This window comes from Alosa alosa, chromosome 6 (assembly GCF_017589495.1).
Source record: "Alosa alosa isolate M-15738 ecotype Scorff River chromosome 6, AALO_Geno_1.1, whole genome shotgun sequence".
Lineage (NCBI taxonomy): Eukaryota > Metazoa > Chordata > Actinopteri > Clupeiformes > Clupeidae > Alosa > Alosa alosa.
Window position 1 is genome coordinate 20,105,973 of NC_063194.1, and position 26,895 is coordinate 20,132,867.

Consider the following 26,895-nt stretch of genomic DNA (forward strand, 5'->3'; position numbering starts at 1 on the left):
ACCAGCCAGCTAGCTTACTTGCTAAAATTTCCCTCGGGATGAATAAAGTATCTATCTAGCTGCACACACCTTGGAAACTAGATGGTAATGATGGTAGTTGTGAACAGCAGCAACCGAAGTCTGAAGTATCATCACAGAGGGTAGTTTTTACTGCCATTGAGGCCAAAGCCAATTCAGGAGAATATTGAAACTAGTGTCGCGACGAGTATAAATGGTTACGGCGCTCCCGTGACGTCACATTGTCACGCTACCGGTCGGGAGTGGCGAGTATGTAGGACGCTTTAGGCTTGAAATGTGAAGGATTCTGAACAACAATGAGAGAACAAGATGGTAGTTGTGAATAGCAGCAACCGAAGTCTGAAGTATCATCACAGAGGGTAGTTTTTACTGCCATTGAGGCCAAAGCCAATTCAGGAGAATATTGAAACTAGTGTCGCGACGAGTATAAATGGTTACGGCGCTCCCGTGACGTCACATTGTCACGCTACCGGTCGGGAGTGGCGAGTATGTAGGACGCTTTAGGCTTGAAATGTGAAGGATTCTGAACAACAATGAGAGAACAAGATCATAGTAACAATAACAATGGTATAAGCCTATTATTAGCAAGACTGCTGGTTTAAAATAGCCTTTTGTAATGTTTTATGATGACATCAATTTAGTTGAAAGGTCACACACCACATGATAAACAACCTTTAGAGGACTGGGTGTAAGCAGGGCAGGCTGAAAAAACAAGACAAGTGCTGTATTACAGATGGAAATGAATATGTGATCATAACAAGGGTAGGAGAGGACACCATGTGATTATGATAATAATCAGAAAGGAGGTCATCAGCCAGACTTCCTCTCAGTAACTTGGTCGTCTTTAATTCTGGATGAACCGATGCCGAAGTCTCTCAGGGAGGGTGGTTTAGCTGAACCAGTGCTGCCTATTCAAAACTCACAGGAAGGCATGAAGAATTTGATTTTGCAGTCTTAGCGTGTGTATGTTGAGGTGTGGTGGGGTTATTTACGTGGCAGTTATTTACGTCGAGTTCTCAGTTGGCTGATGTTGCCACAGCTTTAGAATGCTCGAAGATTAGCGATCAGTAGAGAGTAGTGTGCAGAGATAAGTGCTGTGGACCCCAGTGGAAAAGAAGAGTGTCAAGCCCAATCACCTCAGGCAGGGCATGTTGCCATTAGATAATGAGGCATGCAGTGACTGTTAATGTAGGTGCTCATCCTATAGATGGATTTGTTTTGTGGTTGGACTGAAATTAGGTATCTCCTCAAGCATGTGTGAGTATTTGAATGTGACACAACGGTATTAATGAAAGACATTCATGCCCAGCCAGTGAAATGACCGTTCTTGTCAGCACAATTCTCATGGGCTTTGTCACCAAGGACCACAATTCCCATTTGTTTGTCACAACTCGAGGACATCTTAGTCCCCCTTCAGCGCCAAACAGCTCCGCGCAGCTCCTGTGATCAACACTTCAGTGTCTCCACTGCGCACGGCAATTGTCTATAAACAGATACACCCTCCTGCACTGACAAACAGATCACAAACGCATGTCAGACACTTTCACCCCGTGTGTCTGTGTCTGTGTGTACGGATGCGGTTATATGGAGGCTGCCTCTGAGACGCTCGCGTCAGCCGTTGTTATTTCACACCCAGGCGGTGTTTGTGCAGAGGGCTTTCAGGCCGATGGGACTGGACTCTGTGTGGTCCAGGGGCTAAAGTAGGCTCCAGACCAGTGCTGGGGGCATCAGGCTGTCCGGCTTGGTCCCGGCTGCCCTCGTGGAAAAACAAACAGTGTTAATTAAATCCCACCTGGTAGAGGGTGAGGTGGTGGTGGACTGTTGGGAACGCTCACACAAACACTGGCATATTTTACCAATTTTAAGTCCACAGAAAAACTAACATTCAAGCAAAAAGTAAGAAATAAGTTGCATATAATAATGAAAAAATAAGCCAAAATTTTTGTTGAAATTGTGCGGCTTGGTCCCCAATAAGGGCTGCCCTGTTTGACCTGGAAAAACAAACAGTGTTAATTAAATCCCACCTGTGCCAGGAGAGCTCCTGCTCCTCCAGCAAGGACTGGAGAGGTGCACCTGATCTGGGGTCTGTCGAGGAGTTTTCTCCTCTTCCCTCCATTTTCATCTCTCACATGTTCTTCAGTGCATTTTACCTGCTCTACACATGATAACCATTCTCTAATATTTCTCTATTTTGTCCATTTTCTTTCTCTACCCTTTTTCTCATTACTATGCATTGTTTTCTATAATAATTCAGTCATCTCTTGACCTCTACCCACCCCCCCTGCGTCCCTCCTCTTGTCCAGGCTGTGCATGAGTCCAGAGGAGCACAGTGAGTTCTGGAGGAAGGTTCAGTTCACTGTGGATAAGGACGTGGTCCGCACTGACCGGAGCAACGCCTACTTCAAGGGAGAGAACAACCCTAATGTGGAGATCATGAGGTCAGAGTTCCAGCAACCCCCTCCCCAGTCACATTTAACTAAACTGAATCTAATCTGAGGTTAGCCTCATATTTAGTTAATTCAGTGACTCAGGCAGGCACACAGTTTGTATGAAAATAAAAAACCTATTCAGTTAGCAGTGCGCCAGTGAATTTAGCCTTTTTCTCTATCCTGAATGAATCTTCCTGGTGGTGAATCTCATGCCATCTTCTGCCCCCTGTTGGTGCCCGCAGGCGCATCCTGCTCAACTACGCCGTGTTCAACCCCGAGATGGGCTACTGCCAGGGCATGTCCGACCTGGTGGCCCCGCTGCTGTCCGAGGTGCAGGACGAGAGTGACACATTCTGGTGCTTTGTGGGCCTGATGGAGAACACCATCTTCATCAGCTCGCCCCGCGACGAGGACATGGAGAGACAGCTGGTGAGGCTTGTGTGTGTGTGTGTGTGCGGTGTGGCGGTGATGATGTCTTGAGCATACACAGCACAAAGGATGGGCAGTGCAGGAGGCTACACACACAAACAGACTTTGTCCGAAAGCGCAAATATCCTACCTTCTAAGATAGCATTCGGTGGCATAGTGGCAACAAGGCATGTCCAAAAGTTTGAATACAATTTTGCTTCTTAAGATATTTTTGTTTTGCTGAATACCTGCTACGGTAAAACTCGGACAGCAAGGCATCCTTCCATTTATATTTTTATAGACCTGGAGCAGATGCAGCAGACTCTGAGCCTGTAAATAATATATACAGCAGATCCATTTATAAAATATATGGAAATAATATATACGTGTATGCATTTACAATGTGTTTGCTAATATATGCTTATTATATGACATGAAAACAGGCACACATGCATATAACGTATCCATATAATTTGTGTGTTTGTGTGCGCGCGTGCGTCCGTGTGTGTGTAGATGTACCTGCGTGAGCTGCTGCGCCTGATGCTGCCGCGGTTCCACCAGCACCTGCTGCGTCTGGGTGAGGACGGCCTGCAGCTGCTTTTCTGCCACCGCTGGGTGCTGCTTTGCTTCAAACGCGAGTTCCCCGACGCAGAGGCCCTGCGCATGTGGGAGGCCTGCTGGGCACACTACCAGGTGGACACACACATACACACACACGCACACACACGCACAGTTAGTAGTACAATTATTGAAAATGCCATATTTTAAGGCGACCTTTATGATCATCTCTGTCTGAGTGGGCCCCCACAGTATCCACACCAAAGCATAATTAATGAGGACTAGCATTACCATCTGCAAATATTCTGAAAACATGCATATTTTACACTTCTTTTTTTCCAAAAACACACAACAACAATTTGAGATGAATAAGCCAGATAAAGACAGTTTTTATCAAAATAGGTTTCAAATAAATTCAAATTCAAATTTAATCAAAATAATTTGGAGTACAGAGTATTGTCGGATCTGCTACATGATGCTGTTACTGTGTAAGAATGGAAACATGGCTACTTCAGTGCACTCTGTTCTCATGGGTATAATGCCAGCCAGTGGCAGTTGTTTCTCTTTGGTAACCCTTGGTAACTGTTGCCCCCGGCAGACGGACTACTTTCACCTGTTCTTGTGTGTGGCCATCATCGTGCTGTACGGAGAGGACGTTACAGAACTGCAGCTGGCCACTGACCAGATGCTGCTCCACTTCAGCAACCTGTCCATGCACATGAACGGAGAACTGGTGCTGCGCAAGGTACAAACATTTGCGGGTACACACACTAACAAAATGTACACAGACAAACAGTTTGTTCTAGCATCCAGAAGAACCACCCACGAACGTTCAGTATCATGAATGGGCAGTTATTCCTAAATACACACACAAACCCATACACTAGACTAATTTCCCGTAGATGTCTATTTTATGGTGCCAACTTCCCCTTTGTTCCAGGCACGCAGTCTGCTGTACCAGTTTCGCCTGTTACCCAGGATCCCTTGCAGTCTGCATGACCTGTGCAAGCTGTGCGGGCCAGGCATGTGGGACAGCCGCTACATCCCGACAGTGGAATGTTCCGGAGAGCACCAGGACTCTCAGAGCTGCCCATACGGGGGCACCGTCGACCCCCAGCCGCCCCCGTCCCCGCGCCCCAACACCACCCCGCCCCCACCTGAGGGCAAGAGGGGCTCCAAGACACGGGACATCTTCAGCTTCCGCAAGCAGTCCTGAACGTAGCGTGGGATGGGTCGTGGATGCATGTCACTTCCTTTTGGGGGCACAGGCGGTGGGTGCCCTGATCCCGGGCGCTCCAGCCCTCGTAGCCCTGGATACACTCATGGGTGCAGGCACTGAGTTCAAGTGGATCTTCATCCACATGCCTCACTCTCGAGCTTATTTCCAGACATTTGTTTGTTTGTTTATTTGCTTGCTTGTTTATTATTTTTGATTAGATTGTAAGGGAAATCGTGTGTGTGTGTGTGTGTGCTGGTGTCACAGTGGGAGAAACACTCCGTCATCATCTGTCCAAATGGAATATGCACCTTCTATATTCCAGTGGATTCCATATTTCTGGAAGAACAGAGGTGTCTCCGTAAAGCAATATAGTGACCTCATCAACAGAACAGTGGATAAAGATACAGCCCAAGTGGTTGTGAATGCCCAATAGGACATCATCTCAGATGAGAAACCACAATAGATGTCATGTATTCTTTACTCTGGTTATGTCTCTTTTTTTGCATTGCTTTTCTGTAACGGTGATCATGGCAAAAACCATCGGTGCTAACATATGATAATGGCATGTTTATTAGGCTAGTGAGATGGGGGAGGGGGTGTGATAATAATCTGGTGGTCATTTTAAGACAAAAAAGTCCGAACCAAACCAAGCAATATGCTTTCTCAAAAAACAGTTCAAGGCCAAAGACGAAAAGGTTGCGAGAGCTGATTTCACAAGTCATCTCAAAGTAAACAGGCCCTTGCTATTCCATGTGATCCTGGGTTCTCCGTAGAGAGAGACGCCCTGTCCTGCTCGGCGGGACTGGGTCCGGTTACGCTCCTGAGGCCGGGAAAGAATCTCAGCGATAAGAAAAAGAAAACAGTACTCGGTCTCGGTTTAACTCGGATGAATATTTTATAAGCGGCTAATATATGGGGGAAAAGCAAAGACATCAGAGTATCTGAATCTGAGCTGGGGAATTCCCTTCTCTCTCTTTTTTTCTTTATGGGTAAAGAACTGCAGGAGACTTCTGCTGTTTCAGATCCTACAGAAAGGGAGGATAATTGCATTCATATCAATTACACTAGAGCTATATGAAAGAAGAGGTCTTGAGTAATTAAATTTAAATCTCTCATTCCACACTAGCCACCCATGGTGTTTTATACGTTGATCATTCAATCACAATGTAAGGAAACATCAAAAGCTAGCAGAAACATTATATTTGCACTTTCTTTAACTATTTGTTTTCAAAAACGTAGTTCTCCACTTTTTTGTGTTCATCCAAATGTCTTTTACCAGAATTTGTCTTATTTCCAGCTTTTCATTATGACTGTTTATCCTATGTTTATACACCCATCAGGAAAGCTTTCTCAAAGCAGTTTGATTTCTTGCAAAGAAAAAAAGATCTATGAAACCTTTCAGAGTGTGTTTTAATGACTTCATTTGTCAGAACGAGAATGATTGTTTTAAGATGCAAACTCCTCTCCTTCCCCTCTCTCCTTGCCAGTGTGTCAGCCATAGTTCTGGAGACAGGGTTAGAGCCAGCCTCATGTTGGGTAAGAGTTCCCTAAGGGGCAACTGCCGCGTGGTCCGATGGGGAAATACATCTCCAAATTGGTGCTAAAAGGTGGCATTAGTATTTTGGAGCAGCCTTTCCCCTCTTTCCTCGACGGCCTCCTAAGTGACATGCATTACTGGCCCTCTATGGCCATTAGTCCCCCGCACCCCCGAGCCCCACATGGACAAGGGAGACAAGGGAGGGCTCAATGGCAATCACATGACTAGAATATAATATAATATAATCACATAATATGTGGCGCGTGTGAGATTTCAGAGATTGGCATGTGGATTGATATGTAGGTGTGGAGTGTGTGTGTGTCAGTCAGAACAACAGCTGGATGCCACTTTACAGGCATGTCGTGTGTGTGTGTGTGTGTGTGTGTGTGTGTGTGTGTGTGTATGTCTAATGGGAATACCATTTGGATTTTGGAGAATGAGGAAGCTGCTGCCAATCGACCAAATTCTTTAAATCTCTGCAGTGTAGATAACAGGAAGGCCATTTTAGTTTTTGTAGGTGCGGTGTTGTCCTGGAGGAACAGGTCTGTTCTGTTCAGAGATGGTCATGAAAGATTAAACTCAAGTTCAGAGAGCTCAAGTGCATAGCTGACCACTGTCTATTCTCAACAGCCTTATATGCTATAAATCAGTCCTAGTCTTGAGTTGTTAAGTCCAGATTTAGACCGGTCCTCTGGAGTCTGTTATAGAATGCAGGTCTGATGTTGATGTTGAAACCTGCCGTATGATCATGATTGGTTCAAGGAAATGAAGGATGATTCACCTGTCAGTTCTGTGCCCATCCATCTCTTCAGAGTAGTATGACTGCCCAGTGTAGATTTCTCACGGTTACAAAAAGTACTGGAAGAACTCCTCCTCCTTTCTAGCACATGATTTTAGGAAATGATAAACAATGTTCTCTGTTACAATGTTATCTGTTTACTAACCGGTTTCTCATGTGAGTTTCTCATCTCCACCTTGGATGACATTTTGTGTATTGCTATTGACCGTTTATTTCCATTTTATATGCACTGTTTTCCAGTGATTTCATTACAATACCAGCACCCAGTTTAAACGTTTCATATACAGTATATAATCTACAAATCACATTGACAATACTGTGACTTAACAGTGATTTCACTCATTGGAAAGATTTCACAGTTTGAAATTTTGGGTTTGGCACAACATTTTGGGCAGTAGTGTGGTGGTGTGAAACCTTGAACTTTGTTGTGTTGTTTCATTAAACACAACATCGAGCCTAAGACAAATGATGTTTCATTTGAAACAGTAAGCTGCTTTTTAGTTGTCCAACCGTTTCGTAATACAGCGTTTGTCTGTTGAAGGCAATGATAGCAGAGCAATCTTCCTCTAACTCCTACGTTTGTGGTCTAACTGTAAGACGCCTATCTCCGACCATCTCAAGAGCGGCTTCCTTGAGAGGAAGAGAGAGAGACTAATCAGAAACACGACAGATGGTTTTTTACCCAATACCTTGTTATAGGCTAGTGTTGTGGGAGTAGGGTGAGGTGAAGATGGGGATGAGCAACAGGATTTGTGTGTGTGTGTGTGTGTGGCTGTGTGTGCGTGCGAGAACTTCGATACCCATTGCTGTCGCCCTTTCCTTATAGGCTTTTATGTACCAACATGCTGCCGTACTTTGTGTGTGTGTGCGTGTGTGTTATACACCCTACTGTGAGATTGCCTTAGCCTTTGTTTGACAAGGCCCTCTAATTATCAATTAGGGGGGCCGCTCTCCACACCTGGAGCAAGGGGAGGTGATAATGAGCCGGGGTCATTTGGAGAGGTAGAGGGGGTCCTGAGGGGAGGGGGCTGCTTGGACCTCTGCTTGGAGGTGCTAATAAGAGGCTTGCTCCACACAGCCGGCCCCCATTAACATGCTGCTGAAGGACAGAGCAGGTGGATGGCACAGTGAAGGCCATGGGTTTGCCTTGCCCTCTAAACACAGCATGTGGTGGCTGTTCTGTTATCTCATGCTTTGTTTTCTCATCTTTCTGTCAAAATGCTCCTCCTGGTTTGTCTTGGATTAATTTGTTTATTGGCAAAACTTACATTGTTTTTTGTTGTTATTGTTTTTTAGTTGTTTAGTTGTTGTTTTTAGTTCTTAAGCTACTTCTGTATCATCTATATCACATATCACACCAACACACGTCACCAACACAGTAGCTTCCATTTATTCAACTCACTCAAATACCTCACAGTAAGTCAAACACAGGCCTATTTAGACATGGCTGTTGTGTCGTTGTCCTTGGTTGCTCAAGCACCGTTTGGTGGAAACTCCAGAAGTCAAAAGGACAGCAAAACCCATTGACCCATTTCATCTCACATGACCTCCCTTTCACTAACTCTTTACAGCACCCTTCCTTCTTTGATGAAACATGGTAAATCGTGCTGTCAATTGTGGGGTTTTACTGGGCACGTGCCATTTATGGCCTTTTACCACCCTGGTTGTTTGGTTAATTACAGACAACAATGAAGTCCCATAAACAGAGAAAAGGTGTATTTGTATCTTCTTTTCTTCTGTTGTTAGGTAATTATCCTTTTTAATGTTCATGTTAGTTTTTCTCCCAACATTCAATGACCGCAAGACCGTTGACTTTGCTGAATGTATTCACATAACACAAATAGTCTTAGAGGAGGATATGACGGTAAACAACACCATACTGTCGTGAAAACAAACATGCACTTTGTAAACTTTGCTGTTTGGAAAGACTGGGAGTGATGATCTTTGGCCAATGTGAATGTGACTAGATGATTATATTGCATCAGAACATCTCAACTTAAATGCCATGGAAAACTCCATATGAATGTGATACAATGTACACCTTCTCTCAGTTATATTGAATATCTTATGGCTGAGACAGCAATTGCTTCTAAAACAAAATGTGTGCTAGAATACGTAATGTTATAGTCAGTACATCCGTATGTTACATTTGCTGGAAATATACCAAAAGAACCCCCCCCCCCCCCCCAAAAAAAGCAATCATTTAGCTCCTCATTGTTGCTTGCTTTTATGCTAGCCTTGGTTACTTAATAGGATTGATGTAATATTTGTCACAAATGTCCTACATCCACTTCACTTTACACTGATAATCTTCAAGCTGTAGCTTTTAGCTTCAGTACACACAAGGTTCTCGTGGGGTTGGGGTGATGGACCTGACGTCAGACCACAGCACAACTCAACCTTTGGAGCTTTTGTCAGCACTTGTGAGACTGTGTGTAGTGAGAAGAGGAAACACTGCAGCAAAATCCCATTTCATCATCTGCACTAAGCACTCTGCACTATATCTGTTACACCCTCCTTTTGTGAAGGCACGGTGTGTTGCGCTAGGTTATGTTTTCATGATGAAGACTATGTATGGGTACTCCTAAAGGGTGCGTGCTGGAATGCGTGTACTCTGAACAGAAAAGGCCATAATCAAGGGCAGGGAAGGAATGCATGAAGGAAAGATCCTAGGCCTTTATTTATTTTTCTATTAGTTATCAGAAGAGAGTTTGCCTGGAAGGGTTGAAGTATGGATCTCCTGGGACGTTGGGGAGGATGTTTGGATACTGCTGCTTGTATTGAATTCCTTAGCTGGAAATCACACCTAGATATTGTGTTATCCAAGTTCATTGAACACTTGTTGTGCAACACTGAGAACTATACACTCTGGGGGTATCACTCTTTATAAAGGACTCTGTTGGATGTATCACTAGACTGACGATCACTTCAGACCAGTTTTTTTTATCTTCTTTTGGTCAGTGTGTAAAGATGATATCACTCAATTAAACTCTATGTTGAGGATGATATGCAATTCCAGATTTCTAGAACCCAAGATTTAAATGCAAATTCTGTTTTCATAACCACATTAATAATTTCTAGATCTGTTTAAATAACCAGCATGTATGCTTTTGTCTAGGGTTTAATTTAGTTCCCTTTGAACATTCTCACTTGGTTGTTTTATCTTCATTCAAGATTTCTTTATCAGAGACCAGCAGATATGTTACTGTTTTAAACGATGCAAACTAAAAGTGTGTAAACCCCCACAAACACACAGCGATACAAAGACACACATGCGCACACGCACGCCCCACCACCTTTTAGTACAGACATTCAGGTTAAAAGCAGACCACACAAAATGCACGAAAGGTCCCGTGAAAGAAACGCGTGATATATGGCTACTTTCAGCAGTCTTTTCAATCACTTTAGTGGCATTGTCTTCACAGTGCTGCCTTGACCTAACAAATGATTGTGAATGGCTTTTATACCTTTGTTTTAAATATTATCCTGTTAATGTTATTGTTTTCAAATAAAATATTTATCTTGTATCGGTCCTAATTGCTGTGTTGCTGCTATACTTAAGAAAGCGATGTTTTGTCAAAAATGCAATGTATTAGTGGAATAATTCACTCCACTATTCCAACAAGAAAAATGCAGTTTGTCATGGAGGATAAAAAAAGACAGTTATGGTCCTTCAGCGTTGTAAATACGTTTTTTAACGATGAGCTGAACCGAGTTAACAGGGCGATTAGGTGGGTTACCGAAGCGAGGCTACTCCCAAGGCGTGTTGTCAAGGTCCTCGATAACGGCAATGACGCAGGTTGAAACACCCACGAGATAAGGCTTAAATTAACCATGACAAACACGTATCATCTGTGTAAGATATAAAGCTCATATTGTGGACCTGTTCCAAAGCTTTATGGTCACATACATTCTTTACAACGACCATGCAGTGTACTTGTCTAACGGCTTATGGCATTAGTTTCATCCAGAATCAAAGGCTATTGCAGCAGAAAATACTGATGCTGAATAAAGCGAACTCTTAATGAGAAACATGTGTCAAGTAGCTTACATTCCACCATATTTATTCTATAAGCATACCGAAATGATATGCGTATTATGGAGATTGCAACAACAACAACAAAAAACATCACTACAATTGCGTTAAGGGTGTTTGTATCGTTGGTGCTCCTGTATTGGAGAAATTCGAGAAAGCCCCTCGACCTCGAACGTCCTTGAATTAAACATGGCGTTAGGATGGATGAGCCCTGCTGTGTCATTGACAAGATAGAGTCCATCACGTATACTAGGATATTTGTAGTTAGAGTACATTTGTGACTTCTGATTATATTGGAAGTTGCCCTCTGTACATCTATAAACTACGCATGAATGTAAAAGAATCAGATGCCTTTTGTTGTATGCACTCCATAGTAAAAGGAAGAGTGTGAATTTGTTGAGCCAAATGAAAAATTCTCAATACAATATTCAGAGTAGAATAGTCAATGACCACAAGACCATTAACTTTGTTGAATGTACATAACACAAATAGTCTTAGAGGAGGATATAACAGTAGAACAACAAACATGCACTTTGTAAACTTTGCTGTTTGGAAAGAGTGGGACTGATGAAGAACAGAACATCAGCACATCTAAACTTAAATGGCATGGAACACTCCTTATGAATGTCATATAGGTGACAGCTAGGCTTAAATGACACAATGTATAACGTTTCAACACAATATTCAGAGTAGAATCTAATAATAATAGAATATAATAAACTGAATTGAACACAATTGCTGTCTTCAGCATCTTGCCAGTATTGATCTTGTTTTAGCCATTTAACCCAGCTGAACTGCATCTATTATAATCTCAAAACATATGATATGCTTTTTTTCAGATTGTCTCCAATAGCAGGGTTTTTTGCACGCAGAAGAGAAAGGCTGTACAATTACAATTTAAAAAAATATATATATATATATATATATATATATATATATATATATATATATATATATATATATATATATATATATATATATATATATAATTGTTGTCATTAATAATCCAACCATTGAAATATGTCATAGAGAGAGTGGGACTTAATCAGGCTATTCTGCTGCCAAATGCTAAGGAGTCTAAATGGAATTTTCTGGTGAATCGCACGGCTTTGTTTCCATCCTTACTAACTAAAGAGGATGGGTCTCGTCCCTGATTGGATTGCTCATTGTCCCCAGCCGGTGTGTGAGATGGAAGGGTCGGGTCACCCTCATGGGGCGCTGAGTGTGAGGCTACTGAGGGGCAGCCCAGAGGAAGCACTGGCTCACGGGGCGGGCAGCTCAGAAAGAGGCACTTTATCCAGGATTATAGCCACAGGCTTCTGGCTTGAGATTACCCAAATGCGGAGTCACCATTTTACACAACACACACACACACACACACACACACACACACACACACACACACACATTTTATTCATTACCACAACCCGTTAACAGGAAACTATTAGTTGAATGTCACAGTGAGAAATGTCCTTCCAAGCAAGAGAGAATTAATTTACTCTTGTAAGTGGCTTGAAATGGTAATGTAGAATATGTACACTGATGTGTATGATAAGTGTTGTGTGTGTGTGTGTGTGTGTTGTGTGTGTGTGTGTGTGTGTGTGTGTGTGTTTAAACCATGAGTTTAGATGGAATGGATATGGAGAGATGTATTTCCCTTAACTTGTTGTTAATCTGATGCTGACTACAGGAAGGTTATACCATTCTTACTGTAACCCTCTATCAAGTCATCAGCTCTCCTTTGCTGATTTGCTCTGACAAACCAGTGACCTTTCAATTCACCCACAATGCAACATTCTGTACAGCTCCTTGGGTATTTTATGGCAGTCTACACCTCTGTATTATCTCGATGATAACCAAATGCTGTCTGTGTAATATTTCAATATGAAAGACTTATTTGTGTTTTATAAGTGCTTGAATTTCCCCCGGGGATCAATAAAGTATCTATCTATCTATCTATCTATCTATCTATCTATCTAAGTAAATCACTTTCTAAACCCTTATAAGTGTTATCTTGGATGGCGTGAAAGACTGAAAAATATTTTGGCAGCAGTGTGGGTATCTTCATTTAATCATGCCGGCAGTTGATTCCCTCCTATTTGTATTTTGTTCTTGATATAATAATACATGTATATTTGTAACTTTAGATGGCTCCCGAACAATGTTGATTTTTTTTCATACAGATGTGTCAGTATACTGTATAACCTATTTTTGAAAGGTTATTTGAAATGTTATTACCTGTGCACAGCATCTACAATACTTTACATGCAAGTTAAAGTTATATGCAAGATAAGATTTGTTTTTCCAACGGTCTTAGAAATCTTCCTCTCTCTCTCTCTCTCTCTCTCTCTCTCTCTCTCTCTCTCTCTGTCTCTGTCTCTCCCTCTAAACCTCAAACAAGTTCCATAAAGCATAACCTAGAACTCAGATAACACCCCATTGATCCTCTTTGGGGCTCTTTTTTGTTACCTGACCGTCTTTGCCATTCTTTCATTGATTTCTCAATCCACGCTATCTCTCTCTCTATCTGTCTTTCTTTCGACTTCCCCTCGCGTTTCTCTGAAATCATTGCCAATGGTAGCAGCAGGGGGTTATGTGAGGTAATGAGGAACAGTAGGGGTCCTTTGGTTTGGGGAACAAGGGGAACTGAAACTGATTAGAGAAGGTTTCTAGGCTGTCTCGACTGTTTTGTAAAGCAAGGGGCCGAATCAGGGACACACAGATATTGACGTCAACTGGACTTTTTTGGAACTGGGGTGGCATGGGTAGAGGAGAGGTGTCCAGGTCATTTGTAGAAGACTGGCGGATTCTCTTGACCAGTCTTTGGGGCGAGCTGTGGTTTGACTGGGGACTGATACTGATAAATACTCTTCTTGTCTTGCAGGGGGTAGTCGAGTCTGAGTGAGCGCTGAGTGACTTAAGGGTGAAGCCGGAGTGCGCGCGTGCGCCGAGGCCTGATGTGCTACCCACCATCTGTGTCCAGCCGCCCCACGTAAGGAGACAGATGTGACGCTACACACAAAAAGAATTGAGCAGGCCACGGATGCCATTTGCATGAGAGATGAGCGACGCTCGAAAGTCATGGGATTACAACATGGCCAATAACGAGCTTAACATTTACACAAGCAAACAACAAAACAAAAGCATGACTGTCTATGTTTTGTACTTGTCTGTATTGTTTGTGCCTATTATTTTGTCTTTTTTCCAATTTGAAAGTATGTCTTGTCCTATTTACTTTGTTGATATGTTCTGTGACGTGTAAGTAGTGTGATGACCTTTATGTGTTGCAGAACAGGATCCTTCTGAAACCAGAGTCAGGCCCGTTTTAACTGAAACTACATTGTTACTTTCAGAGCCAGTAACGGAGTACATTTACTTGAGTACAGTACTTGAGTACAATTCTGAGGGATCTGTACTTTACTTGAGCATCATTTTTGGGGAGTACTCATGATTTTACATTTGAGAGGCAAATATTGTACTCCTTACTCCACTACATTTTTATCCATAACTGTGAGTACCCGTTACTTCTTCTAAAAAAAAAGGAAAAAAAGAAAAGTCTCGGAAACCCTCAATTTGTTGTTTCCCTCTCAAACGTGATTGGATTGTGCAGACGCCACTGATTGGGACAACCTATCAGCAATCACCTTCAGCTTTTCGCCAAAGTCAACTCCATGGTCAGACAAAACCATGGACAAAACAATGGATGAAGACGCAGCAGGTCCATCCCGGGAATGTGCCAACCTGTGGCCCCACCTTGTCAGACTATTTCAATTTTCTGAACAAGTTAATGATAGTTTTCGCTTCAAGTGTTTCAATTACAAAATAATATTTTGTATTTGAAATACGTTTTTTAAATACATGTATTAGAAATACTGCCCATCCCTGGCAACATAGGTAAAAAGATAAAAATTACTTGATTTTACTTTCAATTCCTTTTACATTCTCCAAGGTATTAACATTACAATTTTTCATAACTCCATGTAGCATGTTTCTGTACATTAATGTAAGCACTGTGGCAGTAGTAATGCAATATTTAGAAAATGTAGGCTACTCTTGTACTCTTGTACGCAAGTACTTTTAAAAACAAGTACTTCAGTACTTTTACTTAAGTAGACATCTGAGTGTTGTACTTTTACTTGTACTTGAGTAAAATTTAGCAAAGGGTATCTGTACTTTTACTCAAGTAATGAAGCTGTGTATACTCTGTCCGCCTCTGGTTACTTTACATCCTTGCCTGTACATTAAATGCAATGAGGCGTCCAGTGTTAGCCTGCCTGGGCGAGGCTGCTGGAGGACGCAGTGTTTGCTGGATAAATATTTTTTTTAGCGTTAATAAATATTGAATCATCTGATACTGAATCATCTAGGCCACCAGGCAGGTTTAGTGCTCAGCTGCTCGTTGCGTGGAAGATATTGTATTGACTGTGCATGTCATGTATTCTTGTTATCTTGTGTCTCGGAATATCATGAGTAATTATTCATCATTCAGGAGTCAGTGATGAGTCTTTAATGCATTTGCTTTTTATGATGTGCATGTTATGATGATACTGTATGCACTTACACATATCATTATATTATATTGATATTATATAATATTTTTATCAATTACAAATTACAACGTTATTATTTTGCCTCTCCGTGGTAGCTGCTGGAGGCTATACGTACAGCCTCTTGGCTTTAAATAAGAGACAGAATGAGAGTGGTGGTGGGAATTAGGCCACTGACTGAAATAACTAATGTAGCTACAGTGTGAGTGACTGTCTGTGTGGTTAAATTCTGACCTTTAGCTTTAGGATGTGGGGGAGAGGTGAAGGTTTCCTGTTTGGTATGGGCCATATTTGCGCATTGAAATGTGGAATCAGCTTAATCGTGATTCTCACATCAACAAGAAAGAGTGGAGAAATGAGAGAGGGTAAATATAACACACACACACACACAAAATGCACACACACACAAATGCACAAATGCAAAGAGACACACACCAACATACACACAGAGAGACACACACACACACACACACACACAAATGCACAAGCGCAAAGAGACACACACCAACATACACACAGAGACACACACACACACACACACTCACAAATCTCCTGAGGATGGAGTTGCAAGGACACTCGGCCTCCCCGTGAATAGCGTGACCTCTGGCCTCAGTGGTGACCCTCACCTCCCGGCAGACGTCCCCCCCTGTGGCTCCACACCCAAGCCCCAGCTCCCTCACCTCAACATGGTGACAATAACGAGCTTAACATTTACACAAGCAAACAACAAAACAAAAGCATGACTGTCTATGTTTTGTACTTGTCTGTATTGTTTGTGCCTATTATTTTGTCTTTTTTCCAATTTGAAAGTATGTCTTGTCCTATTTACTTTGTTGATATATTTTGTGACGTGTAAGTAGTGTGATGACCTTTATGTGTTGCAGAACAGGATCCTTCTGAAACCAGAGTCAGGCCCGTTTTAACTGAAAATACATTGTTACTTTCAGAGCCTCCCTCACCTCCTCAAGACATTATTTCTCTCTGCAAATCTTCTCTCCTCTCTCTTCACACTACCACACCATGTCTCTCTATAGGCCTCACAGTCTCTATATGATTTTCCATTTAGGGAAAGTACTTTATTACTAAGTATCTCTCTGACTGTCTGTCAGTTTGTGTGTGTATGTCCTCGAACAGAAGGGCCCTGAAGTGTTTAAGTGAGCAGCGTAACATGGAAGGTCATTGTGAGTGTTTGAGTGTTTTGTCCTGCAGGGTGTCTAAGGCTGCTGACAGCTCCTATAATCCTCAGTGGATCTGGGGAGTGAAGGTAAAGGAACTCTAGTCTTCCTGACGTAGCACTGATCATCTGTAGATAGAGGGGGCATCAAATCTGTATTACTGTTGTTGTTCAACTAAAATATGTCTAGGAGCAAGACATTCTGCTTTTGACATAGTTAACCCAGGCTCCACTCATATAAAGACACACACACACACACACACACACACACACACACACACATTCAATATACCAATATCAGGTCCTTTTAGTCTCCCCAAAGTGTCCTTTACCATAACAACATTACCCAGTATTTTATCTCTTCCTGTTCCTTATGGAGGACTGTCTTCAAGTGACTGCATTCCAACTTGCTGGATATTTGCTCTCTCTCTCTCTCTCTCTCTCTCTCTCACACACACACACACACACACACACACAGCAGTGCCCTGAGCCTTGGAACCACGGAACCATATATTATCTGTACCCCCTTGTCCCAGCAACACATAATTGAAATACTTCTCTTTAGTGCGGAGGCAAAAGAGGAATTTTGTGTGCCGCCTGAAGAAGGCGATGATTTATTGATACACTGTGCTGCACACTTTTAAAAACCCGACTGTCTGGCTATGTCTGCATGGCTTTAAAGGATGCTGTTTTTCTTCACATGATCTATTTTTTTTTCTTTCGTATTGCTGATACAGCCCTCTCTGGGCCTCATAAAGCTGGGGAGTGCATCTACAACTTCAAACACAGATGAGAATCAACAACAAAGTGTTTCTGCTGCCATGTGTTTGATATGAAAGAGAGCTGTGAGCAGGTATACCTCCGAGAGAGGAAGTGGTGGTGAAAGAAAAAAAACATGCAGTGAGAAAGAGAGAAAGAGAGATTAATACTGAGTCACTTGCCTTGTGCATCTTCAAAAATGTTTGATATGCACCTCTATTATGTTCTTACCCTGTAGCAAGAGATGAAAAAGACTCAGCTCTGTGCAGCTGTGTCCTTTTGCTTCTCTCTCATGGTGTCGATGCTTCTGGAATCAGTACATGAACACAAAACACCCACCATCTCCCAGACAGACATGCACAACCCTTGAAATATTTTCTACAGGATGTGAAGAAATGCGATCAACCTGTCTTGTCTGCAAATGTGTGTTTTTGTGTTTTTTTTTTTTGTTTAAAGATTGTGGTGTGATTATCCTGTGTGTGTGTGTTTGGGGGGCTAGTGTGTGTCTGTGTGCGTGTGTGTGTGTGTGGGTGTGCTCGTGCCATAGGGGGTCGAGGGAGGTTTGGGCTGGGAACTGATGGGGTTGCTCCCGCTGAGGTAATTAAAATAGCAGGCGGTAACAAATGCACATTACCATCTGGCTATGATGAGCTCGCAGCTAACAACATTTTCTCAAGAAGCTCTATTTTGTGGCCCATTTTTGGTGAGTGTGTGAGTGAGTGTGTACATCATTATGCTGAAAGATGATGAGAAATGAGGCATCAGTCACAGCGCATCCTGATTCACACCTATCATGGCTTCCATGACTGATGGATCAGATCACAGGGCTTGCCAACTCATTCAAATGCTATTTTGCGGTGCTGTCTAGCACATGAGTAAAGACATACTTGTAGTGGACTTACTGGCCCCTAGTTTTTTTTTTGTAGATGTTTACAATCATTATTCAACAGTCAAAGCAAGGCTATGGGTCAGGGCAGTGAAGTCGACATCTTATAACATTTAAACTCTTTTTCAACAAATAGTCTTTTGATAGCAGGTTGTAAGAGATTAGTTTCCAGCAATGGTAAACCATAAAACCACATCTGATGTCTCATACCATTGGGCACTCCTGGGCAATTCCTGCAGTCTGTGAGTGTTTGGCCTGACTCGGTTTGCTGGCATACTTACCCTCTATTCTGAGTGGAGCCTCTTTATCTGTGACTCTTCAACCACCCACATCAGATTGTTCTAAAAATGTAGGTACTTAGTTTCTAATCTGACCTAAAAGTCATGTGAGTTTCACTGAGCATGTTAAGGGCTTGCCTCTTGAATGTACACTGGGTTGAATGAACCAAACTAAACAATAATGAAAATCCATTGAACTATGTGGAAAGATTCATGTCTGAAACCTTTTCTGTACCTGAAATAGCTGACAAATGATACTCTCTCTAAACGATTGCTGTATTTTAATTCCAATACATGTTCATGAGGTAGCCTACTTTGTATTTTATAATTTTGACATGCTTTTTTGTAAAAAGAAAGAAAAAAAAACATCAAAGGTTCGACATTTCAAAGACTGTCTTACAATCAGCACTCTAGCTTGCATAAACTAACCACCTTTTGTATATCTTTGAATGCCAGCAAAAATACAGATCCTATTTGAGTATTGAGTTACACAACCAAAAATGGGCTCTTTTCTGCTCTTGTCCACTTCTCCCAGTTATACTTGCTCTGGATATGGCTTTTACACACAGTAATTGGATTGAAACAGAAAAATGGCCAGCTGATTTTCCAACAGGAGCTGTGAGACTTAATACTGAAATACACATGCATTTATACCCCTCAACATTCTATGATGCACTGAACATGCACTAAATTAAACCATATTAAACCACAACTTTCCATATTAACATGTGACTATACCCAAATTAAGATATCTATGAACTTCAGGTTAAGGAATGGATGTGGATGCCTGCAACAACTGAACATTCAGAGTGAGCTCAATTAGCCTGCATGTGTATTTGTTGTGTTTGTGTGGGTGCAAGCTTGCTTCCTGGTGTGTGTATGAGTTGGTAATGTGCAAGGGTAACTATTAACCCTGGTCTCTGCCTCATTAGAACTGTGTCTCTGTTGCCATGGTTGTATATTAAGGGTGCTTAGATTAATGTAGGATTTGCATCTAAAAGACTGAACTGGTGCCTTGATTGTGGTATGTGTGTGTGTGTGTGTGTGTGTGTGTGTGTGTGTGTGTTGGTTGGTAAAAAAAATGGGGGCAGGGTAGCCATCAGAGAGGGAATTCTGCAGCAAATTAAACTGTGCAGGCCCTGCTCACTACTCCACTACTCCGAGTGCATGCATACACACACTTGCACACACACACCTCACAGCTTCTGTGCCTGTCAGTCAGTGAGGAGGTGCTTGTGGTCGGTGGGGGGCATAACACAACATGTCTACGTCTCTCTCATTTGAAACGCGTACCATATGACAGAGATACTTTGCGTGTCAAATGGAAAAATAATACATGCACTAAATATTACCCACTAAAGACTCATCTCACTGTTTGACACACACATTGACATCTGCTTTGCAAAGTTTCACCATTACCAGGCTTGAACTAAAGCCTGAGAGAGCGTCTGTGGTTTCTGCTCTCTCTCTCTCTCTCTCTCTGCAGACAGCTGGTTTTGCATATGCAGCCTGCAGCAGCTGGCCTCGTCTCCGTGCTTCTCATGTTTGTAATGAAAGGCCAGAAAGGGAGAGAGGGGGGCGAAAAAAAGAGGGAAAATAAAAAAGACAGCCACTGTGAGAAAATGAGAATGAGATTGAGAATGAATGAGATTGAGACAAACAAGAGGAGGGGATATAAAGAGCCACCATTTCCCCCCTCTTAAATTGATTCCAGGATTACCATATATGGTCATGTGAGACGCACTGCACTGTGCTGCATTGCTGGGGTGCTCGGAGCTCTCTGTGAAGTGGCTGCTCGAGGTCCAGCGTGGTGCCGGTGCCACGGGACAAGGTGAGTCACTGCCTCGTCGCGCACCGCAGTGACTCACCCCCAAGTGTGACGCACATGAGCACAATGAGCTGTGGGCACGACTGGCGTCTTTTCCATCTCCGTATCCCCAAACGCCTGCGCCTGCACACATCCATCACAGAGCAGCACATTACAAAGTCCCAGTGCCTCAGCGAATGTGTCATACTTGAGGACCATGCCAAACTGCACAAAAGAGAGTGAAAAGGGGCCAGACAAAATATGGTGTAGCAATAATAATAAAATAAAATGATTGAACGATTTAGATTTTCCAAAATCCCTCTCTCTCTCCCTCAGTGTTCTATTCTGCATCCTTTTCTGCCAAGAAGCCTTTCTCCCTCTCTCCTTGAGCCTCACAGTATCTCTCTCTCTCTCTCTCTCTCTCTCTCTCTCTTTCTCTGGGCTGCATCTGTGTGGGCACACGCTCCAGAGGGTCGGGATCTTCGTAATAACAATACCTGCTCGCGGCGAGAGGGAGCAGGCAATCGCCAATGAATATTAATGATGAGGTGGGGGCTGGGGAGAGGGATGGGGTGGTGGTGGAGGGGGGGGGTGTGAGGGAGCATAGTGCACCCATCTCAAAAGCTCCACTCAAAAAAAAAGAGAGAAGAACCCTGGCAAAATGAAATGGAGAAAAACAGATTATATGCATCATTTTTCAAGCTGCCTCCAAAATCTCATTTGCTTTAGTGCATTTTAATAAGATTTCTCCCGCGCGGTCTGCTGGAAGTCTCCGGATGTTGCCTGGCAAAGGCTGTTTTATTCCCTCTCCGTGTGAATTTTTCATGCGTGGGGCCATGTTTGCAGCGGATAAAGCTCTCCTCTGCACCTTGTTGACCTTTCTCTGTATTCAGTGATGCACCATGGCCCTTTCATTTTGAGTCACAGGAAATATATGCCGCAGTGAAGTATATTAAATTAGAATTTCAACATACATTACATGAATGCTCAACAGACATCAAATGCACACCAATGATTCATTGAATGCGGGCCAGTTTATCCTGGGGAACAGATAAAACATTAACCGATTACAAATCGTGCATGCCCCAGTCAATAATTGAATACCTCCGCTAATTTAAGCAGCATGCTCAGAACAATTCCTCATTACTCAGAAAACACTTTCATTTTCAGCCAGACTGAAACAAATGCATCTCTTTTGCATCATAGTTGATTCATTTCTTGTGATATTAATGAAGCCATTAATGATCCAAATGGGATACTTGAGTAGAATTAATGAGCAAAACAGGCACTGATGGTGAAAAGAGGCCATAAGCTTGCATGGTTGAAAAACGTTTAATAATCTGCACCAAAAAAAAGACGTACCAAAAACCTAATTTCTCCTATTTATTACACTAATTTCAGTTTGTGATGAGTTGTGGACTGGAATTCAGTGGAAGACTTGGTTAGGCAGACACAATTAGCCTATAATGTGGGTAGCCTATAATAGCCCATTCTCAAATCAAATAGATAAAATATGATAGATAGAAATGTATTGTGTTTAGATAGAAATAGATAGATAGAAATGTATTGTGTTTAGATAGAAATAGATAGATAGAAATGTATGTATTTTTGAGACATGAAGCTACAAGAAGAGGGCAAATTGCCTCTATTGGTTCATATAAAACCCCTGCATATTATTCAAGCTGCTTCACATGTTTGTATAGAGGTGCTGTTGATAGTTTTTCATCAAAATATCAGTGGCTAAAAAAGTTCAAGATCCAAGATATGGCAAATAGAAAAATCACAAAAGACAGAAGTGGTAAAGGACATCATATTACCATTTGATGCTGATGATTATATGGTGTGCTGCACACCAATAGTCTCAGAATCTTTCACCCTCAGAAACGGCAGAAGCGATCCCCGCATGACCGAGTAGTGAGCTTCTCTGGCTGAGGCGACCGCAGAAACAGCGGAGGGCTTAGCAAGGCTTAGAGGCTTGGAGGCACAACCTGGTGGAGAGGGGAGAACAATGGACGTGTTGCTGGTTTTTGCATCATACCCGAGTCAGAACTATCCATCATCAGCATTGGGTGTCTACTCACCCCCCATTTCACCGCCACTACTTTGATCAGCGATATGGTGAGCTTGAGAGGTTGGCTCTCTGTAGATATTTCACATAGGAATAGCAGGTCAGAAGTGCTTTAAAGAGACTTAATGACACTGCAACACCTTAGCAGCTGTGCTGAAGGAGGGCAGCAGTTCAGCGCATGGACACTTGGGTGTTTGTGTGTGTGTGTGTGTGTGTGTGTGTGTGTGTGTGTTGAGGGGGGGGGGGTAAGGGGTTTCAGGTCAGTGTGTGCAGATAAAACTATACAGTAGAGTGTTTTCTGTGGTGTTTTTCTCTTGACTTTGTGTGTGTGTGAAAGAGACAGAGAGAGAAAAAGAGTGTCGGGATATCAGGGAGTTGGGGAACTCTCTTCTGCTGAAGAGGAAAATCCTCCCAATATCTGTGAGATTTGCAACAATCATGCTGCCAGAAAGTGATGTCTGAGGACCTTGCTCTCAAACATGCATGCGCACACACACACACACACACACACACACACACACACACACAAACACACACACACACACACACACATATTGCGAGCCAACAAAAACAGCTCCACCCTGCTGTGCTCTGGGTGATCCTGCAGTGCTGTGAGGCACAGCATGATCATTCTGGAAGACACTGAATCAGCCTAACGCTGAATCAGCTGCTTCAGATGGACTTTGGTTGGCAGTAGCCACATGCACTAAGAAAAAACACACAAAATACCAACTAAACTAAACGTAACATTTGAATCATGGCATTTGCTTCTGAATTGATATGTTTCCCAAGGACTGTTCTTGTGAAAGCCTTGTTACACAAATATGCTGAGGTATTGATTTCCCATTAAGTTCAATGGGGTAAAAAATCCATATCCTTCCCCTTAAATAACCATCACATCCAGGCATGTGCTGTAAATTCCTAATACATTCAATTTAAGAAAATGAAATGCTAGCTCCACTTGCCAGTACATGATGACTTCTTCTTTTAAAATATCTCTCTAAAGTCCTGAACATTATATTGTAAGTACATATCCGTGGTTTGTCCTTTATTTCTGAGTCTCACCTATTTACATGATGCGGTTACCACTGATCTTTTGGTCCTCGTCTGAAGTGCTAACCGTCAGGTGGGCTGCTGTAAACCATGTGTGACTGTCGTGTTGGTGGCTTGCCCTCTTAACCTGTTCCGCAGCAATGTTAGACGTGTCTGATCAACCAATATCAGAGGCATGAAAACAGATAATGTGACCTAAATCCAGCATGGTCTAGTCTGTGAATGCACAGATATAATGTAGCTTTAATGCCACAGATTTCAGATGTTGAGCTTGTGTGGTGGTGTAGTTTTTGTATGTGCCTGTAAGAGGGAATTACTCTTGGATTTAAGTGAATACTTAACATTCATGTGGAAAAGAAAGCATGAAAGCATTTTAAATCACACACATGATGTGCATGGATTTGATCTAAATCTCCAAGACCACTGTTTTTTCTATCTAATGGGGACAGCATCCTTATCTCTCAAAGCCCTCTCATTGAAGCTGCCTGGTCACTGTAGTCATGAACACGGCGACAGACATTGCAGGGGAGATTCCAGAGCCATGCCATTTCCATATAGATGGACTAGTAAACTCGAGTTTGCAGGTCTCCTCTCCTTCTCCAGGTCTGGGATTAAAGCTTGATAGAGTTACGGTTCCCATTACACAGAACTGCTCTGCCTCTATTGATAGCAATTACAACTATTGTGGTTTAATGTTTGCAAAAGTATATTGATTGCATCAACTGTCTTTTGCTGCATGAAATTTGGTTTGCACTGTGAAGCTGTCAGCCTTTTGGAGTCGAACCGAATAATTTGCTCGAGGACTGAGAGACTGCTGAGCTGAGGCCTTGAGAAAACTGCTTTCCTTCCTTTTCTGGCACCGAGTGCAAATTAAAATGTAATAAAATGTAAGCAAATGGGCTCTTCCCAAGAGATGCTATTTGGAGAGGGGAAGGCAGAACCTCTTTTGACACATAGAAACGAGCGCTCCTGACTCCAGGAAAAGGCTAGAGCTGATTTACATAACATAGACACTGGGCAGCTGAAGGGGCAGTGTGCAAACAGAAAGACTCACAGTAGCACACTAATATGCCACACTAAACATTTCTATGGGAGACATACACAGACATTCACACACACACACACACACACACACACACACACACACACACACACACACACACACAAACCTCCTACAGCCACATCACATAGACTGGCTCGAAGATTGTACAATGACCATCTGAGCTGGATATGACCTGAGGAATGGCCTAAGCAACGGAAGCCAGAGGCCTGCATACAGTGCACTGTTCAATAAACTGTATTGACAGCTCGGTTGCTACAGCACAGCCAGATCTGAATGCACCCTGGGGAAGCCCAACCCCCATCCTCCACCTCCCTCTCCTGCTCTGAGAAGTGGGGGGTTGGAAGTGGAGCGCTGATCTGCCGTGAACCCCCCCCTCTCTCCACAGCAACAATGGCCTTGACAGTGACACCAAAAAGTGCATTTCCGTTGAACTGTCAGGATACCATCCACGGCAAAAATACAAACACAAAAAATGATAAAGCGAAAGAAGATGATTCATATGAGCATGGCATCCATATTTGAGAGAGGGTGGCAGCCCTGTGATGTGGATTTGCTTTACCCCACTGCCCTTATGATGGGAACTTGCATTGCCCCAGCACCAGTGAGTTACTTATTTGTGACAGTACTGCAACGGCAATCACGTTCATCGATGTCCCTTTGAACTGTAGCCTGCATCCAGGCTGTCTTCCTCTGAGGTAGCCCTCTTGAAATCATCACTGAGCCCTCTCCATTTGGCTTACAATGGTAAAAGCAGTCTTACTGTTCTCATCTCCACTCCACATGACATTTTTCATTGGCTAAGCTTGTGTATGGAAGGCTTGAAAAGGCTCTATCAGGGACTGTGTGGTGAAGATTACAGTTTCATACCTGCTCCCTCTGCAACAAGCAGCAAAACTCTGGGTCAAATAATATTACTTACTGATGTTCGATAAATGAGATAAAGGGCTCTTATCATGTTTCTGAATTTTATTGTGTTTAGAAGCAAGTAGGCTACTTGCTTTAGACTCCATGGTCCAGGGTAAGCTGAAGCAGCATTTACCATAAATGGAAGTGTCCAAGGGGACGCTCTCAGAAATGTTGTTGCAGTGATGTTATACTGCCTAAATAAGGAGGGGCTATTTTGGCTGTCAAAAATAAAATTACAGATAATTTAACCTGGTAATGCATGGCATATTCAAACTGTTCCAGATGTTCTCTCATTCCTTTTTCGGTTGAATAGCTGGTTGGTTGATCCATGTTGTTTATGCGATTGAAAATGAAAGATTTTGGAGCGTAGATAAAGACACATGCACCCATATCTTAAAATAATTAATGTAGGCGCACTGCATTGCGCACTGGTCTATGGACTAATTCTTCCTAGTCATTGTTGACCTAGAAAATAACATCGATACAGCTGCTGACTGAGCGGTGAACCAGTTATACTGGTCTGGTTTTGATTCAGGGAAATGGAAAGATAATATACATCAACAAAGCATAACTGTGTTCAGCATTCCAGGACACACAAAGCCGCGATGAAACGCAGTAAGCTGTATATCAAACGCTGTCGAGAATATTTTCGTTTTAGGCCTATACGTACTCAGCTGCTGTAATAATCAAAGTCGCAATAGCTTGAATAGCTCACCACCTGGTAATGATCAATTCCACGACAGAGCATGTTGTCTGTGGAATCCAGGTTATAGCCTAGTCCTATCATAAGTGAGAAATCTCGATCATAAATATTTACATAATGGATTGGGAAATAGCCTACCGACTATTTCTGTTAGATTTAAAAACTGTTATTTCCTTAAGAGCTGGGCAAGAGATAATAGCGATAGAGACTGCTAAATTGGCAAAATAGATCTGATGCAATGCTCATTAATGGGAATAATCGCCCAGGCGTTGTTTATTTGACTGATCGGCATTTTATACGGGCATTAATTTCAGGCTGGCGCGATATTTCTCCCCCTCTCCTTCATGCCCATATAAGGAAGAGCAGCGCCTTTTCGCGCAAGGCTCTCCATAGGCTGACTGTTGCCGCCTCGAGCTTCATTTTAACCCCTCCGGTCCGCTGCAATGTGCATTTGGCGGAAAATAGGTTGTATTTCACTGTCGCTTCTTAAATTTCATAAACCCAACCACTGCAAACAGAAATGTCCTCGACTGAACGACATACAGCGGAGTTACAGCGAACGTTATACCTAATGATTCAAGGTTATGCGTTCATGCACGATAGACATTTTTTCCAGCGCAATGGCTGACATTGAGCACGACAGATCA

At 42.6% G+C, this 26,895-nt stretch overlaps 1 protein-coding gene across 2 annotated transcripts in view; it reads left to right on the top strand.

The window, feature by feature from the left end:
• The window catches only part of tbc1d16 (TBC1 domain family, member 16), a 28,061-nt gene extending 20,089 nt beyond the window's left edge, over positions 1-7,972 (top strand). For both annotated transcript variants that reach the window (XM_048246259.1, XM_048246260.1), the window contains 5 exons: positions 2,322-2,456; positions 2,690-2,876; positions 3,369-3,548; positions 4,012-4,158; positions 4,354-7,972. In XM_048246259.1, coding sequence (XP_048102216.1) covers positions 2,322-2,456; positions 2,690-2,876; positions 3,369-3,548; positions 4,012-4,158; positions 4,354-4,629 — 925 coding nt within the window. In that variant the 3' untranslated portion in view covers positions 4,630-7,972. The remainder of the gene's footprint in view (positions 1-2,321; positions 2,457-2,689; positions 2,877-3,368; positions 3,549-4,011; positions 4,159-4,353) is intronic.
• Positions 7,973-26,895: the final 18,923 nt, after the last annotated feature.